This window comes from Mobula birostris, chromosome 2 (genome assembly GCF_030028105.1).
Source record: "Mobula birostris isolate sMobBir1 chromosome 2, sMobBir1.hap1, whole genome shotgun sequence".
Lineage (NCBI taxonomy): Eukaryota > Metazoa > Chordata > Chondrichthyes > Myliobatiformes > Myliobatidae > Mobula > Mobula birostris.
The window spans coordinates 172,017,733-172,032,399 of NC_092371.1; the positions used below are offsets into that span (position 1 = coordinate 172,017,733).

General features: G+C 44.8%; 1 protein-coding gene across 1 annotated transcript in view; it reads right to left on the reverse strand.

Moving 5' to 3' along the window:
• Nucleotides 1–3,384: 3,384 nt before the first annotated feature.
• Nucleotides 3,385–14,667, reverse strand: part of fam83b (family with sequence similarity 83 member B) — a 38,499-nt gene continuing 27,216 nt past the window's right edge. Inside the window, exons 4-5 of the mRNA XM_072278259.1 lie at nt 7,283–7,407; nt 3,385–6,229 (exon numbers count right to left, since the gene is read on the reverse strand). Coding sequence (XP_072134360.1) covers nt 4,105–6,229; nt 7,283–7,407 — 2,250 coding nt within the window. The 3' untranslated portion in view covers nt 3,385–4,104. The remainder of the gene's footprint in view (nt 6,230–7,282; nt 7,408–14,667) is intronic.

A 14,667-nucleotide genomic window follows, 5' to 3' on the forward strand; every position in this document is an offset into this window, starting at 1 on the left:
TTCTCAGACAGCTGGCATCAATCTTGGAACAGAGGCGAATCATCACAAATGCTCTCCCACAAACATCGGCAGGAAATGTCCACATTACACGATTTGTACCAGCAGGCCAACCTCCAGAGCACCATATAACATCAAAAGATGTAAGCATTCTGCAGGTTGCTCGGGATTGGAAAATAGACGTGGACTTGGAAAAAAACCTGTGTTTCCCCCAGACATTGCAGCTACAACAGTCCGGTCAGACATGGTCCTGTGGTCCACAACAGCCAAGCTGGCATATGTTGTGGAATTGACAGTATCATGGGAAGATGGTGTCGAAGAAGCTTATGAGAGGAAAAATACCAAGTACTCTGAACTGGCAACGGAAGCTGCCCAGAATGGCTGAAGGACCAAGATTTTCCCTGTAGAAGTGGGATGCAGGGGATTTGTTGCTACATCTATGACCAGTCTATTGAAGAAGATGGGGGTGAGGGGTCACTCCCTCCAACAAGCAATCAAGTCCTTGTGAAATGCAGCAGAAGAAAGCAGCAATTGGATTTGGATTAAAAGGAAAGACAACAACTGGACTGCAAGATGAAGACAGGAGGGTATGGAACTGAGGGGGGTGTATCTGGGATGCCAGGTAGCACCATTGAGCCCTCTGGAGACATCATGGGTTTATCAATGAAATGTCATAGAAGGAGGGTGCCCACCTGATGACCCTGATGACGTACCTACCTTCCCTCCTTGTCACCACTCCAAACCCACTGCCAACATCGAGAGTGCCAACTTACCATAGGGATTGAAACATCAAGTCCTAGTAGCTCTACTAATTTGTGTCAAATCAAATCTGCGAAGATTGCGCTGGCAGCCCGCAAGTGTTGCTATGCTTCAGGCACCAACATAACATGTACACAGCTCACTAACCATACCCGTACATCTCTGGAATGTGGGAGGAAACCAGAGCACCTGGAGGAAATCTATACAATCACGGGGAGAAGATACAGACTCCTCAGAGGCAATGGTGGAAATTGAACCCCGAATGGTGGATCGTTGATGTTCTAATTGTGTTATGATAACTGTTACCATGCTGCCCAATCCTCCTCCCCTACCCTCCCCCCATGCTCCATACTGCCCTGCCTGATATCAACATCAATGGCCTGATAAGAAGGCTCCAATGCACCAATCAAGAGGCTGCAGAGGGTTGTAGACTCAACCAGCTCGATCACATGGACAACGCTCCCCACCATCAAGAATAACTTCAATAGGTGGTGCTTCAAGAAGGGGGCATCCAACTCTCAGATCCCTCACCATGTGAGATACGCCTTCTTCTCAGGGAGGAGGTACAAGAGCCTGTAGACCCACACTCAATGTTTTAGGAACAGCTTCTTTCAATCCACCGTCAGCTTTTGGATTAGTCCATGAACCATGTACGCTACCTTATTATCTCTCTTTTGCATTATTTATTTAATTATTTTTAATTGTCACTTATAACAATTAGTTTTATATCTTGCACTGTAGTGCTGACACAAAACAACAAATTTGATAACTTGATAGAGGTGTACATGATGATGAGACATTGATCAAATTCATGGGCAGAGACCTTTTCCAGGGCAGAAATGGCTAATACGAGGGGGGCCTAACTTTAAGGTGAATTGGAAAAAAGTATAGGGGGATATCAGAGGTAAGTTTTTATTTACTCAGAGAATCGTGGGTGTGTGGAATGCCCTGGAAAAGATGTTGATAAAGGCAGATACATAAAGGGCATTTAAGAAACTGTTAGACAGGCATGTTAGAAAGGAGAATTGGTTGATGGTTGATGTTGTGTACTTGGATTCTCAGAAGGCCTTTGACAAGGTGCCACACATGAGGCTGCTTAACAAGCTACGAGCCCATGGTATTACGGGGTAGATTCTAGCATGGATAAAGCAGTGGCTGACTAGCAGGAGGCAAAGAGTGGGAAGAAAGGGAGCCTTTTTTGACTGGCTGCCAGTGACTAGTGGTGTTCCACAGGGATCTGTGTTGGAACTGATTCTTTTTACAATACATGTCAATGATTTGGATGATGGAATTGATGGCTTTGTTGCAGTTTGCAAAGGATATGAAGATAGGTGGAAGGGCAGGTAGTTTCGAGGAGGTAGCGAGGCTACAGAAGGACTTAGGCAGATTAGGAGAATAGGCAAAGACCTACAGAGGGGAGTCCTTTTAGAACGATGAGAAGGAATTTCTTTAGCCAGAGAGTGGTGAATCTGTGGAATTCTTTGTTACATGCTGCTGTGAAGGTCAAGACTTTAAGTATATTTAAGGCAGAGGTTGATAGATTCTTGAATGGCCAGGGCATGAAGGGATACCGGGAGAAGGCAGAATTCTGGGACTGAGAGGACAATTGGATCGGCCACGATGAAATGGCGGAGCAGACTCGAAGGGCCAAGTGGCCTAATCCTGCTCCTATATCTTATGATCTTATGCTGTTATGGATGATAGTAAATTGGAGGGCTATGTGGGAGAAAAGGGTTAGATTGATCTTAGAGAAGGTTGAAAGTTCATCATAATGTTGTGCTGTAGTGTTCTATGTTCTATGTGAATCAACCTGTTTGTGATTCTGATCCACACTGCCTGTGGATATTCCCATCAGGTAAGGTTATAAACTGAAGCACAAGCTACAAATACTGCCCAACTTTTTCAATGAGTACAAACAGGTGCTTGCTGCCTGAATCAGCTGTTGAACTATCATTTAACCTCTGGTCACAGCACTGTATAAATGCTCCTTTACAAAAGGTGATGATTTAAACATTAAACATTAGTTTTATTTGTCACATGTACATTGAAACATATAGTGAAATGGATCGTATTGACTCAAACCAAATGAACAAGGATCGCCCACAAGTGTCACGAAGCAACCAGCACCAATATAGCATATCCAAAGCTCATTAACCCTAATCATACAGCTTTGGAATATGGGAGGAAACCCAAGCTGCCACGGGCAGAACATCCAGTGGTGGGGATGAACCCCTATCTTACAGCCATCACTGCAATCATGTTTTGACCTAAGTGCCAGTTAACCTGGTGTTTGGCTTAACATAAGGGATTCAGAAGGAGGAGCATTCCTGCATTGGTAGGTTATTGCCACCAGAATGTGAGGCGACTCTTAAGGAGTGCCTTCCAGCACGTCCTGAGGCTGTGCTGCTTGTCAACACAAATGACACATTTTGCTGTACGTTTACGGAACATGTACGTGTTATTTATCACATGTATAAATACTGTATTTATTTAAAGAAATGACCCGGCTGGTGGCGTAGTGGCATCAATGTTGGTCTTTGGGGCGAAAGGTCCCGAGTTTGAATCCAGTCGACTCCCTTGCACGCTTTCCATCCATGCTGGGTTACGGGCTGGTGATCTCTTTGGAAACTCAGCCGGCAGAAGGCAATGGCAAACCTCTGCTGTAACTTGCCTCGTACAGGAATCCCCCCTACCTCAGAGAGGCGTGGAGGGAAATCGTCTGCTAACCGGAGAAACTCCGGATGCAACATACCTTTCCTTTTTTTTAAAGAAACAGAGTGGAACAGGTCCTTCCGGCCCAATAAGCCACATCGCCCAGCAATCCGCCTATTTAACACTAGCTTAATCACAGGACAATTTACAATCACCATTTAACCTACTAACCCGTACGCCTTTGGACTGTGGAAGGAAACTGGAGGACCCACAGGAAACCCAAGCACTCCATGAAGAGAACACACAAAGCACCAGAACTGAACTCTGAACTCCGTAGCACCCAGAAGTGTGATAGCATTGCGCCGGCTGCTATGCAAACATGAACCTGAATCTGAATCTGCTAAATGGAGGGGTCACTCATCTAATGCAGTAAATGGTAAGTCCCAAGTCAATGGGACAAAATTAAACAAACATAACTTTCTCAAAGGAATTATTTTACAAATTAAAAAAATATAGAACCAGTCAAGCAAAAGGTTTTGGGTTTGCATTATGTCTTACTGCATTGTTAACGCATGTGAACAATAATAACTGGTGCAGCCTTAGCACTGTTTTGGGATTGTTATGTTTATCCAGTTTGTTAACATCAGCATGACATAACTGTGGCATGAGTAATTTCAGAGCAAAGGTTTGATTTCCTTATTTCTTATGCCTGAATGTCCCCACAAACCTCTGCATGAGCTTCTCAAACTTGTTCTCGTTATGGGAAGCTCTTTGGTGCATGCGGTTTCCTTGAACCATGAATGGTCTAGAACTACGCTGAAAGTTGTTACCAACTGAGGTATTTTGATTGCCACTTGGAGGATGTTTTCGCTCTGGATTCAAAACTGTTTCTTCCCGCTTCAAATTGTTATTTTGTGTTGTGTACAGCTTTTCAAATCGACTGTAAACTCTCTGCTCATTGGGATTGTACTGTGCCCTTGTATTGACCTTGGCCTGCAACTCCTCAGGTCTGGTGTCCTTCCTGTTAGAATAATAGTGCACAGAGGGACTTGAATTTGCAGCCTTTTCACTTATGTGCAACTCTTCTGTGGAAAATCGTGGAGTGGATGCATCTTCCAAGTGCTTAGAATCTATCCCAGGCAAGTGGACCTCTGAATTTAGCTGCACATTTCTGTTGGACCGGGTAACTTGTGGAGAGTTTGTGGAATTTGAAGTTACACCTGTCATCTGACCCCTTTGCTCATTCCAGGAAAATTCTGTATGCTTCTGATGATCATCTTCTGAGGTCAATTTATCACCACGGCCACTCATTTGGTAAGATGCATCAGATCCTCTGCTCCTCAGCCCGCTACCTTTTTTCTCAGAGGAGATGTTGAGGAGAGATTTGATTTTCTCTGAGCTCCTCCGGATAAACGCTGATTGCTGATCAAGGGTTTTGTTGCCCAGAGCTTCATTCCCCTGCATGCGACTTAGAGCTGGGATTGATAATGTCCGACTAACGGAGGCATTAAAGCTCAACTTGGGCATTGAACTTTGTTCATTCAATTGTGTTTGGAATCTCTCTCTGAAACTATGTTGACGGTGGAGGTCAGAAATCTGACTCAATTCAGTGTCCCTTTTGAAAGACCTTTGATCTGTAAGTCGCTGTTCCAATCCTACCTCAGGCGGAATGTTCAACGATGAGCTCTTCTCATCTGCGTAAATCAAAGAATGTACACTTCTGTCTGTTGAAAGCCTTTGAGGAGTTGTTGATCCTGAATCTGGACCGATGGTGGAATTTGTTGATTCTGAGTTATGGCTGCCAGTATCCTCTTCTCCCACAAAAGGAGTTTTGTAGACTAGTGAAGAACGCAGCCTGGAACGTAACAGATTCGGAGTGGCCTTCATCTCCATTCTGCCCATTAACTCTGAATTTCCTTGCACTGTGTGACCAATGGAGTTCTCCCCCCTGTCGATAGTGCTGGGTGTAATGGGTTCATATGGATCAATGATCGAGCTTGTTTGAGATGCCACAGGATCCTTCAGGTAACTTTCAATCCTCCAGTTCCGCAGCCCCGCCCTCTTCATACTCTCCAGAGTGGGCAGCTTGTGGTTTGTGGGCAAGTTCAGTGTCTTAGGGCCATGGTAAGTGTTCCGCGTGACTATGCTTCTTTCAAATTTTGGCATCACTCTGCCTAGATTCCACTGGTCAACCAACTTCCCATGGGAATAGGGCCTAGCATCACCCCGGATCGAAGAGGTAACACTCTCACTTTCCTCCAGTAAATTATGACTGCTTCGTTGAAATAAGGGTCTGGTGTTTCTTGATTGATTCAGCAAAAGATATGGTGATGTTTCCTGCTGCTCGCCAGCATAGCTATGCCTCTTCCAGTAATCATTCTCACAGGGCTGGTAACGACTAACTCTATTTGTTGTGTCCATATTGTTTGTAATGAGAGGCTTGCCATACAACGCCCGAGTGTTTGATTTGTTGCTAATATTATCCCACTCGTTCTGTTGTACATTGCGTCTTCTGTAAAATTTTTTGTACAAGGTGTCAAGGGTGTGCCTTGTGGGGTTCGCTCTATTGAAAGTTTCCTGCCGACTGGTAGATGAAGCAATCGATGTCACTGAATGCTGGTAAAAGTCATGCCTAATACCATTCTGCAAGATTAATGGCTTCCTTCGCTCTGGCAGTAGTCTTGAACTTTCTACTGAAAACATGTTAGGGATGTCCGAACGGGCGTAGATTGTCCGAAACTCCTCATCGTATGATTCCACGAGTTGTCCAGAGATCACTTGCACCATACTGAGATTTATCTTTTCATAGGACCACATGAAGCTAAAAAGGAATAATTTGCTCAATTAGTTGCATGCATTATTTGAAGAATTTGTCAAAGAATTATTCTAAGATTTCATCAAAGAATTAGTCAAAGAATTATTCAAAGCCAATCAAGAATTGTGTAGCCATGCTGCAGTAACGCTCCATATTCAAGACTTTGATGATACCAAGTTAGTTATTACACTAGATTATTGGATGTTCATTTATTAATACTCCAACAAAGTTCTAAGTCAAATTCTTTGCCACTAGAGTGTTGCCTCTTGAGTGGCTAGCCCCGATTAGCTCATTACTGGTCCACTTAGTAGGTGCCATGGCCAAGAAAGCTCACCAAACATAGCAGCGGAATTAGGCCATTGGGCCCATTATGTCTGCTCTGCTATTCCATCATAGCTGATTTATTATCCATCCCAACCCCATTCATTGCCACAGTCTATTCTGACACTGTGCTCTCTGGTCCCCCATTATTGGAAACATCTTCTCAACATCCACTCTGTCGAAACATTTCAATATTCAATAGATATTCTTCTAAATGAGGGGAGATTAAATGTCTCTGCTTTCACAGAAGATCAAATTTGTCATGTCCCAGTCAACCCTTACCAATTGTTATCAATGCACTGTGGAAAGCATTCTATCTAGATACATCACACCTGGTATGGCAACTGCCCTGCCTGTGACCACAAGAAACTGCAGAGAGTTGCGGCCACAGCTCAGCAGAACACAGAAACCAACTTCCCCACTGTAGACTCTGTCTACACTTCTGAGAAAAACAGCTAGCATAACCCAAGATCTCACCCACCCCAGACATTCTCTCTTCTCCCATTACAAAAGCTGGACATATGTACCACCAGGTTCAAGGACAGCTTCTACCCAGCAGTTATCATAATGGTTGACTGGTATGATAAGACAGACTCTTGACCTCACTACCTTCCTTATTATGATCTTGTACTCTATCATTTACTTGCTCTGCCCATTCTCTGTAGCTGTTGCTCTTTATTCTGTATTCTGTTATTTGGTGCTATCTACTGATGATACCTACTAAGATTAAAAACTTACCTGTATGTTCCATATACCACTGTTTTACAATCCACCAGAAGGAATTTTTCCATCATCTTTCCATGGAACTTGCATCCTGACCTGCAAAGATAATCTAATCCCTTGACAGTTCGAATCCTGATGTTCTGTGGAAAGATGATTTGATTGAAATTAAAAATCAGCAGTAAAGGATAAAAGGCATCTAGAAATTAAAATGAAACTGCATGTTAATTATATAAGCTATCTTATGTATTTATATTGATAGTGTTTTTATTATTGTGTTCTTTATCTTACTGTGTTTGGTGCTGCATCAGATCCAGAGTAACAATTATTTTTTTCTGATTTACGCTTATGTACTGGAAATGACATTAAACAATTTTGAAACTTGTTTACCTCCTTCATTAACACAAACACTTTTCAGAGAATATATTTCTCATGGCAGCTGACAAAATTCCATCTTTACCCAGAACGTACTGGTGCAATTCTACACTGCCATCACAGACAGCATCTTCATGTCCCAGTCCTGCCAAAGGGTTTCGGCCCAAAATGCCAACTGTACTCTTTTCCTAGATGCTGCCTGGCCTGCTGAGTTCCTCCAGCATTTTGTGTGTGTTGCTCAGATTTCCAGCATCTGCAGATTTTCTCTTGTTTGTGATCAGCCATTACTGTCTGGTTTTGTGCAGTATCTGCTCACAATACACAAAAGCTACAGCGAACTGTTTGTACAGGAGAAAAGGTTATTGGCTGCAGTCTACTATTGCTGCAGGGGCCTTATCTGTCCAAGACAGAGAAGCAGGAAGGAAAAATCATTCTGAACACTACCCACCCCGCAAACTGCCTTTTCAAAAGCTCCCTTCTGGAAAGCTCTGTCAGGATACTAAAATAACAACTTCACGCCATCTTAAAAGTTTCTTCCCACAGGCAGTTATCTGATCATCCATTTTAGTTAGCCCCACCCTCCTCTATCTATCACCTCAGTCACTGGACTGCAGACACTTTAAACCACTTTTTATGCTGTTCACATTACATTGCAAATACGTGCTGATATTTATGCATTTATGCACATTTCATTCCTTATTCATTGTAATTTTTGAATGTTGGTGTATTTTTTTGCATGTCACACTCTGACCAACACACCACAGCAAATTCCTAATACATGTCAATGAATATGATATATTAAATTGAGCTTTAATCCTTAATAGCATCAGTAAAAGTAATTTTCAGATTCCTGTGAGCACAATTATTGTGTTTATCATACCTTACTAGAGTGTTTCTAACATTCCTTGAATGTAATTGTAAGAAAGATTTTTTTTAAACATTAGCCTTGACTTACCATGTCTAGAACAGCTCATATTCAGAAGCTATCTAACTATTCAAAGACTAGCTTAATTTGTCATATATACATCCGTAAATATATGTCATTTTAGCCAATGGCCAACATAGTCTGATGCCTGCAATGTCACCATAATTCCAGCATGTTCGCAACTTACTAACCCTAATCTCAAAGTTCAAAGAAAATTCATTAATGGTGCATATATGTAACCATATACAACCCTCAGATTCATTTTCTTAAGGGCATACTCAATAAATCCAATAACCATAATAGAATCAATGAAAGACCTCACCAACAGGGTGGACAACCAATGTGCAAAAGACAGCAGACTGTGCAAATACAAGAAGAGAGAAAAAAAAATTATTATAATAAAAATCATAAATAAGCAATAAAGATTGAGAACATGAGATGAGGAGTCCTTGAAAGTGATGTGGCAAGTCAAGTTGAGTGAAGTTATCCCCTTTGGTTCAAGAGCCTGATGGTAGAGGGGTAATAACTGTTACTGAACCTGGTGGTGTGGTCCTGAGGCTCTTGTACCTTCTTCCTGATGGCATTAGTGAGAAGAGAGTATGACCTTTGCCTAAGATAGTGGTGTCATCAGCAAACATAAATGTGCCACTGGAGCTGTGCTCAGCCACACAGTCATAAGCGTAAAGCAAGTAGAGCAGGGGGTTAAGCACACAGCCTTGTAGTGCACCTGTGCTGACGGAGATTGTGGAGGAGATGCAGTTGTCAATTGAAACTGACTAGGGTCTGCAAGTGAGTAAATCAAGGATCCATTTGCACAATTGAGGCCAAAGTCTTGGAGCTTATTCATTAGTTTTGAGGGCATGATAGTATTGAATGCCGAGCCATAGTCTTTTATTGTCGCTGTTTCACATATTTATACAACTGCTTGTTTTATTAGAACGGTTACTTTATTGTCACCAACCAATTGATACTAAAGCGTACAATCATCACAGTGATATCTGATTCTGCGCTTCGCGCTCCCTGGAGTACAAATCGATAGTAAATAGTAAAAATTTAAATTATAAATCATAAATAGAAAATAGAAAAGGGAAAGTAAGGTAGTGCAAAAAGCCGAGAGGCAGGTCCGGATATTTGGAGGGTACGGCCCAGATCCGGATCAAGATCCATTCAGCAGTCTTATTACAGTTGGAAAGAAGCTGTTCCCAAATCTGGCTGTACAAGTCTTCAAGCTCCTGAGCCTTCTCCCAGAGGGAAGAGGGACGAAAAGTGTGTTGGCTGGGTGGGTCGTGTCCTTGATTATCCTGGCAGCACTGCTCTGACAGCGTGCGGTGTAAAGTGAGTCCAAGGACAGTGCTAATAACATTATATTGAATTAAATAAACATGCACCTCATACTAACAACACACATCAAAGTTGCACCAGCAACTTTGATGTGTGTTGCTTGAATTTCCAGCATCTGCAGAATTCCTGTTGTATGCACCTCATACTTTTTGTTAACTTATTAATCTTCAGGCTATGCCACTCAGGGACTTGTGCTAATGTTATTTTGTGACTGTCTAGAAACATAGAAAACCTACAGCACAATACAGGGCCTTCGGCCTGCAATGCTGTGCTGAACATGTACTTACCTAGAAATTACTTAGGGTTACCCACAGCCCTCATTTTTCTAAGCTCCATGTACCTATCCAGGAGTCTCTTAAAAGACCCTATTATTTCCGCCTCCACCAACGTCGCCGGCAGCCCATTGGCCCTCACCACTCTCTGCGTAAAAAATTTACCGCTGACATCTCAAGGGTAGGTGCTGGATCATAGCTAAACGATATGTGCATGGACTATGTTTTGAACCTTAGCCTCCAAGGAACAACTTCTTTCTAGCTGTATGCATATGTATGTCTAAATGGCAATAAACTTATTTATTTACTTAGAGATACAGCATGGAACAGGCCTTCCAGCCCAACGAGCCGCACCACCCAACAGCCCACCTATTTAAAACTAGCCTAATCACAGGACAATTTACAATGACCAATTAATCCACTAACTGGTACCCCTTTGGACTGTGGGAGGAAACTGGTGCACCCAGTGTCACAAGTGTGAAGCACGTGTGGACCCAAATGCAGAACACAAACATGTTTTGTAGCGTTAACAAAAATAGAGTTTATTACTAGTCACTAAGAAAGCAGGGAAGCAAGAATTGTACAGAGATTCGTCAAGGAGTGAATGAAGCAGAAGCGGGAAAATGCGTGGCTGGAGTTGGGTTCAGACTGGGACTCTGGGCCTGGGCTTGGCCTGGGAACTCGCGACCCAGACTTGGACTTGGATTGGGACTTGGAACTCGGAACATCGGAGCCTGGACGTGGAACTCAGAACATTGGAGCCTGGACGTGGAACTCGGAACACAGAACACAGAGCCAGGATTCTTCCTTGGATACAGGACACGAAGCCGGGACTCTTCTTGGACAGAGGACACAGAGCCAGGACTCTTCCTTGGATACAGGACACAGAACACAGAACACGAAGAGACAGTTCCCCACTCAGGGTAGCAGCAAACGGCTGGACCTACCCAGCGGAGACAAGGACACAAAGAGACAGTTCCCAATTCAGAGTAGCGGCAAACAGCCGGACCTACCCAGCAGAGGTGAGGACACGAAGAGACAAAACCACACAACGATAGACAGTTCTTTATCTTGGCATGAAGTGGCTCCAAGTAGCGGTGAGCTCTCGACTCGCCCCGGAACTACAGACAACGGCTCTTGACTCACTCCGGTTGTCACAATGGTGGGGCATTGGGAGCAAGGGTGGACCCAAATGCAAGACACATCTTGTGAGGTTAATTAAATTTAGATTATTGTTCGATATCAGGAGAGCTAGGCAGGAGCAGGAGTAGCGAACTGGACAAGGACTGAGGACTATGACTAGGCTGGGACCAAGGGTCTGGGCTAGGACTTGGAATCGGCTCCCAGAACTAGAGGAGACATGAAGAGGCTAGGGTATGGACTCCGAGCCCGAGACTGGGCAAGGACTCAGTACCTGGGTCTTGCCTCGGGCTCGGACCCCAGAACCAGGCAAGGACATGACATGGGCTAGGGAGAGGAGGAACATGGGAACACAGAGCCTCGGTCTCGGGAGAGCAGGTACATGGAACCATGCACACGTACACAAAACACAGAGTTGGGACCCCTCCTTGGGTACAGGACATAGGGCCGGGACTCATGACCCTCCTCGGGGCAACGGCAAGACGGCCTGACTTACCCCACGGAGGCGAGGACAAGACAAGACAGAACATGACCCCCTGCGGGGCAACGGCAAGACGGCCTGACCTACCCCTTGGAGGCAAGGACAAGACAAGGCAAGACATGACCTCCCATGGGGCAACAGCAAGACGGCCTGACTTACCCCACGGAGGTGAGGACAGGACAAGACATGACTCCCCGCGGGGCAACAGTGAGACTGCCAGACTTACCCCCATGGAGGCGAGGACCAGACAAGACAAAACATGACCCCCCCACGAAGCAACGGCCTGACTTACCCCACAGAGGCGAGGACAAGACAAGACAAGACCAACACGAATGAACACCAGACAGTACTATCTAGCTCTGGTGATGGAACTAGACCGAAGTGCAGGCGGGGGCTGCAGACGAGGGCTAGAGGCAAGAGGGACAGAGAAGGGATTCAGACAAGGGGGTAGGACAGGAATCACAGACCGCCAGGGCCAGGACTTGACTCAGAACTGGGAAGCCGCCAGGGCCAGGACTTGACTCGGTGCTAGAATGCCACCAGGACCAGGACTTGACCTGGTGCTAGAATGCCGCCAGGGCCAGGACTTGACTTGGAGCCTCCGGGTAGTGGCGAGCTCTCGACTCGGCCCAGGAGCAGTAGACAGTGGTTCTAGATTCCCTCCGGCGGGTTAACTGACGGACCCACCTCGGTGAGGAAACCTTGCAGGTTCGCTTTGGCGAGGTAACTGGACAGGGTTGCTTCAATGAGGAAAGGCGAATTACCAGCACTCGCTTCGGCAGAGACTAGGCTTGCTCCGGCCAGATGACATCAGCACACCATACCTTGGATGACTTTGCAGACACTCCTGCGCTGAACGGCTGAAAGCCGGAGACTATAAACTACCGGTTCAGCCGAGCATTAATTGCCTCTGATCACCAAAGTCGAGGGACACGGGAAAACAGGGAATCAACGGTCCGGATCGTAACATAAACAAGGTAAATTTAAAGGGGCCCAGATCCGGACCATGACACCAGTGGGTTAGCTTGATGGACCCGCTCTGGCGAGGTAGCATAGCAGGCTCGCTCAGGTGCGGTAACTTGATGGGCTCACTCCGGTGAGGAGAGGCGACTTATTGGCACTGGCTTTGGAGAGGAGACTTGGCTCACTCCAGCAGGGTGACTTGCTCGCACTTGCTTCGGTGACGTGAGGTGACATCAGGTAACGATCTGGCGCCGAGAGGCTGTAAGCCGGACACTATATACTGCTGGTTCAGCTGAGAATCAAGTGCCTTTAATTACAGAGCTGAAGAAACATGGGGAAGCAATGAATTAAGGGAAAACAAGGAGTCAACGGTCCTGATCGTGACAGAAAGGAAATTTAAAGGGAACCAGGGAGTAACCAATCAGGACCGTGACACCCAGAGGGAACCCGCACACTCATGGGGAGAACAAGCGTCTTACAGATGGCACCGGAATTGAATTCTGAACTCCAGAATGCCCTGAGCTCTAATAAAGTCGTACTTGAACTTGAACATTAACCCAGGGTTAAGGGGCAAAAGGTCAAATGGGTAAATTGGCTTATTATTGTCACATGTGCTGAAGCACAGCAAAAAGCTTTGTTCAGTATGCCATTCATACAGTTAGATTCATTACTATAGTGCACTGAGTGTACAAGGGAAAAGCATGAGAACTAATGCATTCAGGGCTTAAACCAGTGGGCAGTGTGGCAGTGTATCACATGAGCTTGGACCTCCTCAAAAAGCCTGAAAGCACGTACCACCAGGCTCAAGGAGAGCTTCTACCCCCTTGTACAATAAGATAGACTCTTGACTTCACAATCTACCTCATTCTGACCTCGCACCTTATTGTCTATTTATGTTTCCCCTTCTCTATAGCTGTTACACTTCATTCAGTGTTGTTATTGTTTTCCCTTATACTACCTTAATGCAGGGTGTAATCATCTTAAAATCATACGTAAGTTTTCACACAATGAGTAGCAAGAACTTGAAAGTCTCTCTCCTCTCAAAATGCAATGGTTGTTGGAATGATTATGGCGAGTGTGGCTGAGGTTTTTGTTCAATAGGGATCCATGGAAAGTGCCAGTGAACTTATTTCTACTTGATGAGCAGTAAAAGACTAGGGCCACATACACACAACGCTGGAGGAATTCAGCAGGTCAGGCAGTATCTATGAAGGGGAATAAACAGTTGATGTTTTAGGTCGAGACCATTCATCAAGACTGGAAAGGAAGGGGGAAGATGCCAGAATAAGAAGGTGGAGTGGGGCGAGGGGGGAACAGGAAGGAGTATAAACTAGAAGGAAATAGGTGAAGCCAGGTAGGTGGGAGAAGGGTGATGTAGTAAGAAGCTGGTAGGTGATGGGTGGAAAAGATAAAAGGCTGAAGGAGGAATCTGATAGGTGAGGACAGTGGATCATGGAAGAAAGGGACGGAGAAGGGGGCTCAGGGGGAAGTGAGAAGCAGGTGAGGAGAAGGTGCAAAAGGGGGACCAGAATGGGGAATTGAAGAAGAGGGAAGGGAGAGGGGGAAAAGATTAGGGGACAGATTTTATCACTAATCATCTCAGGAGTGAAATTATAGCACATTGCTACACTCTGAGGAGATCTGGATTCTTTGCAGCTGCTCGTCAATTGCTGAAGTTTAAGAGGTTTCAGAGAGGTGGGGAAGAGTGAAAATAATGCAGCCAGAATACAGATCAGCCATGATCTCACAATCTACCTTGTTATGACCTTGCTCCTTATTACCTACCTGATCTTCACTTTTTTTCTGTGTCTGTTACACTTTGTTCTGCATTGTTACTGTTTTACCTCATACTACCTCAAGGCACTGTGTAATTAATTGATCTGTATGAACAGTTCAGAAGGCAAGC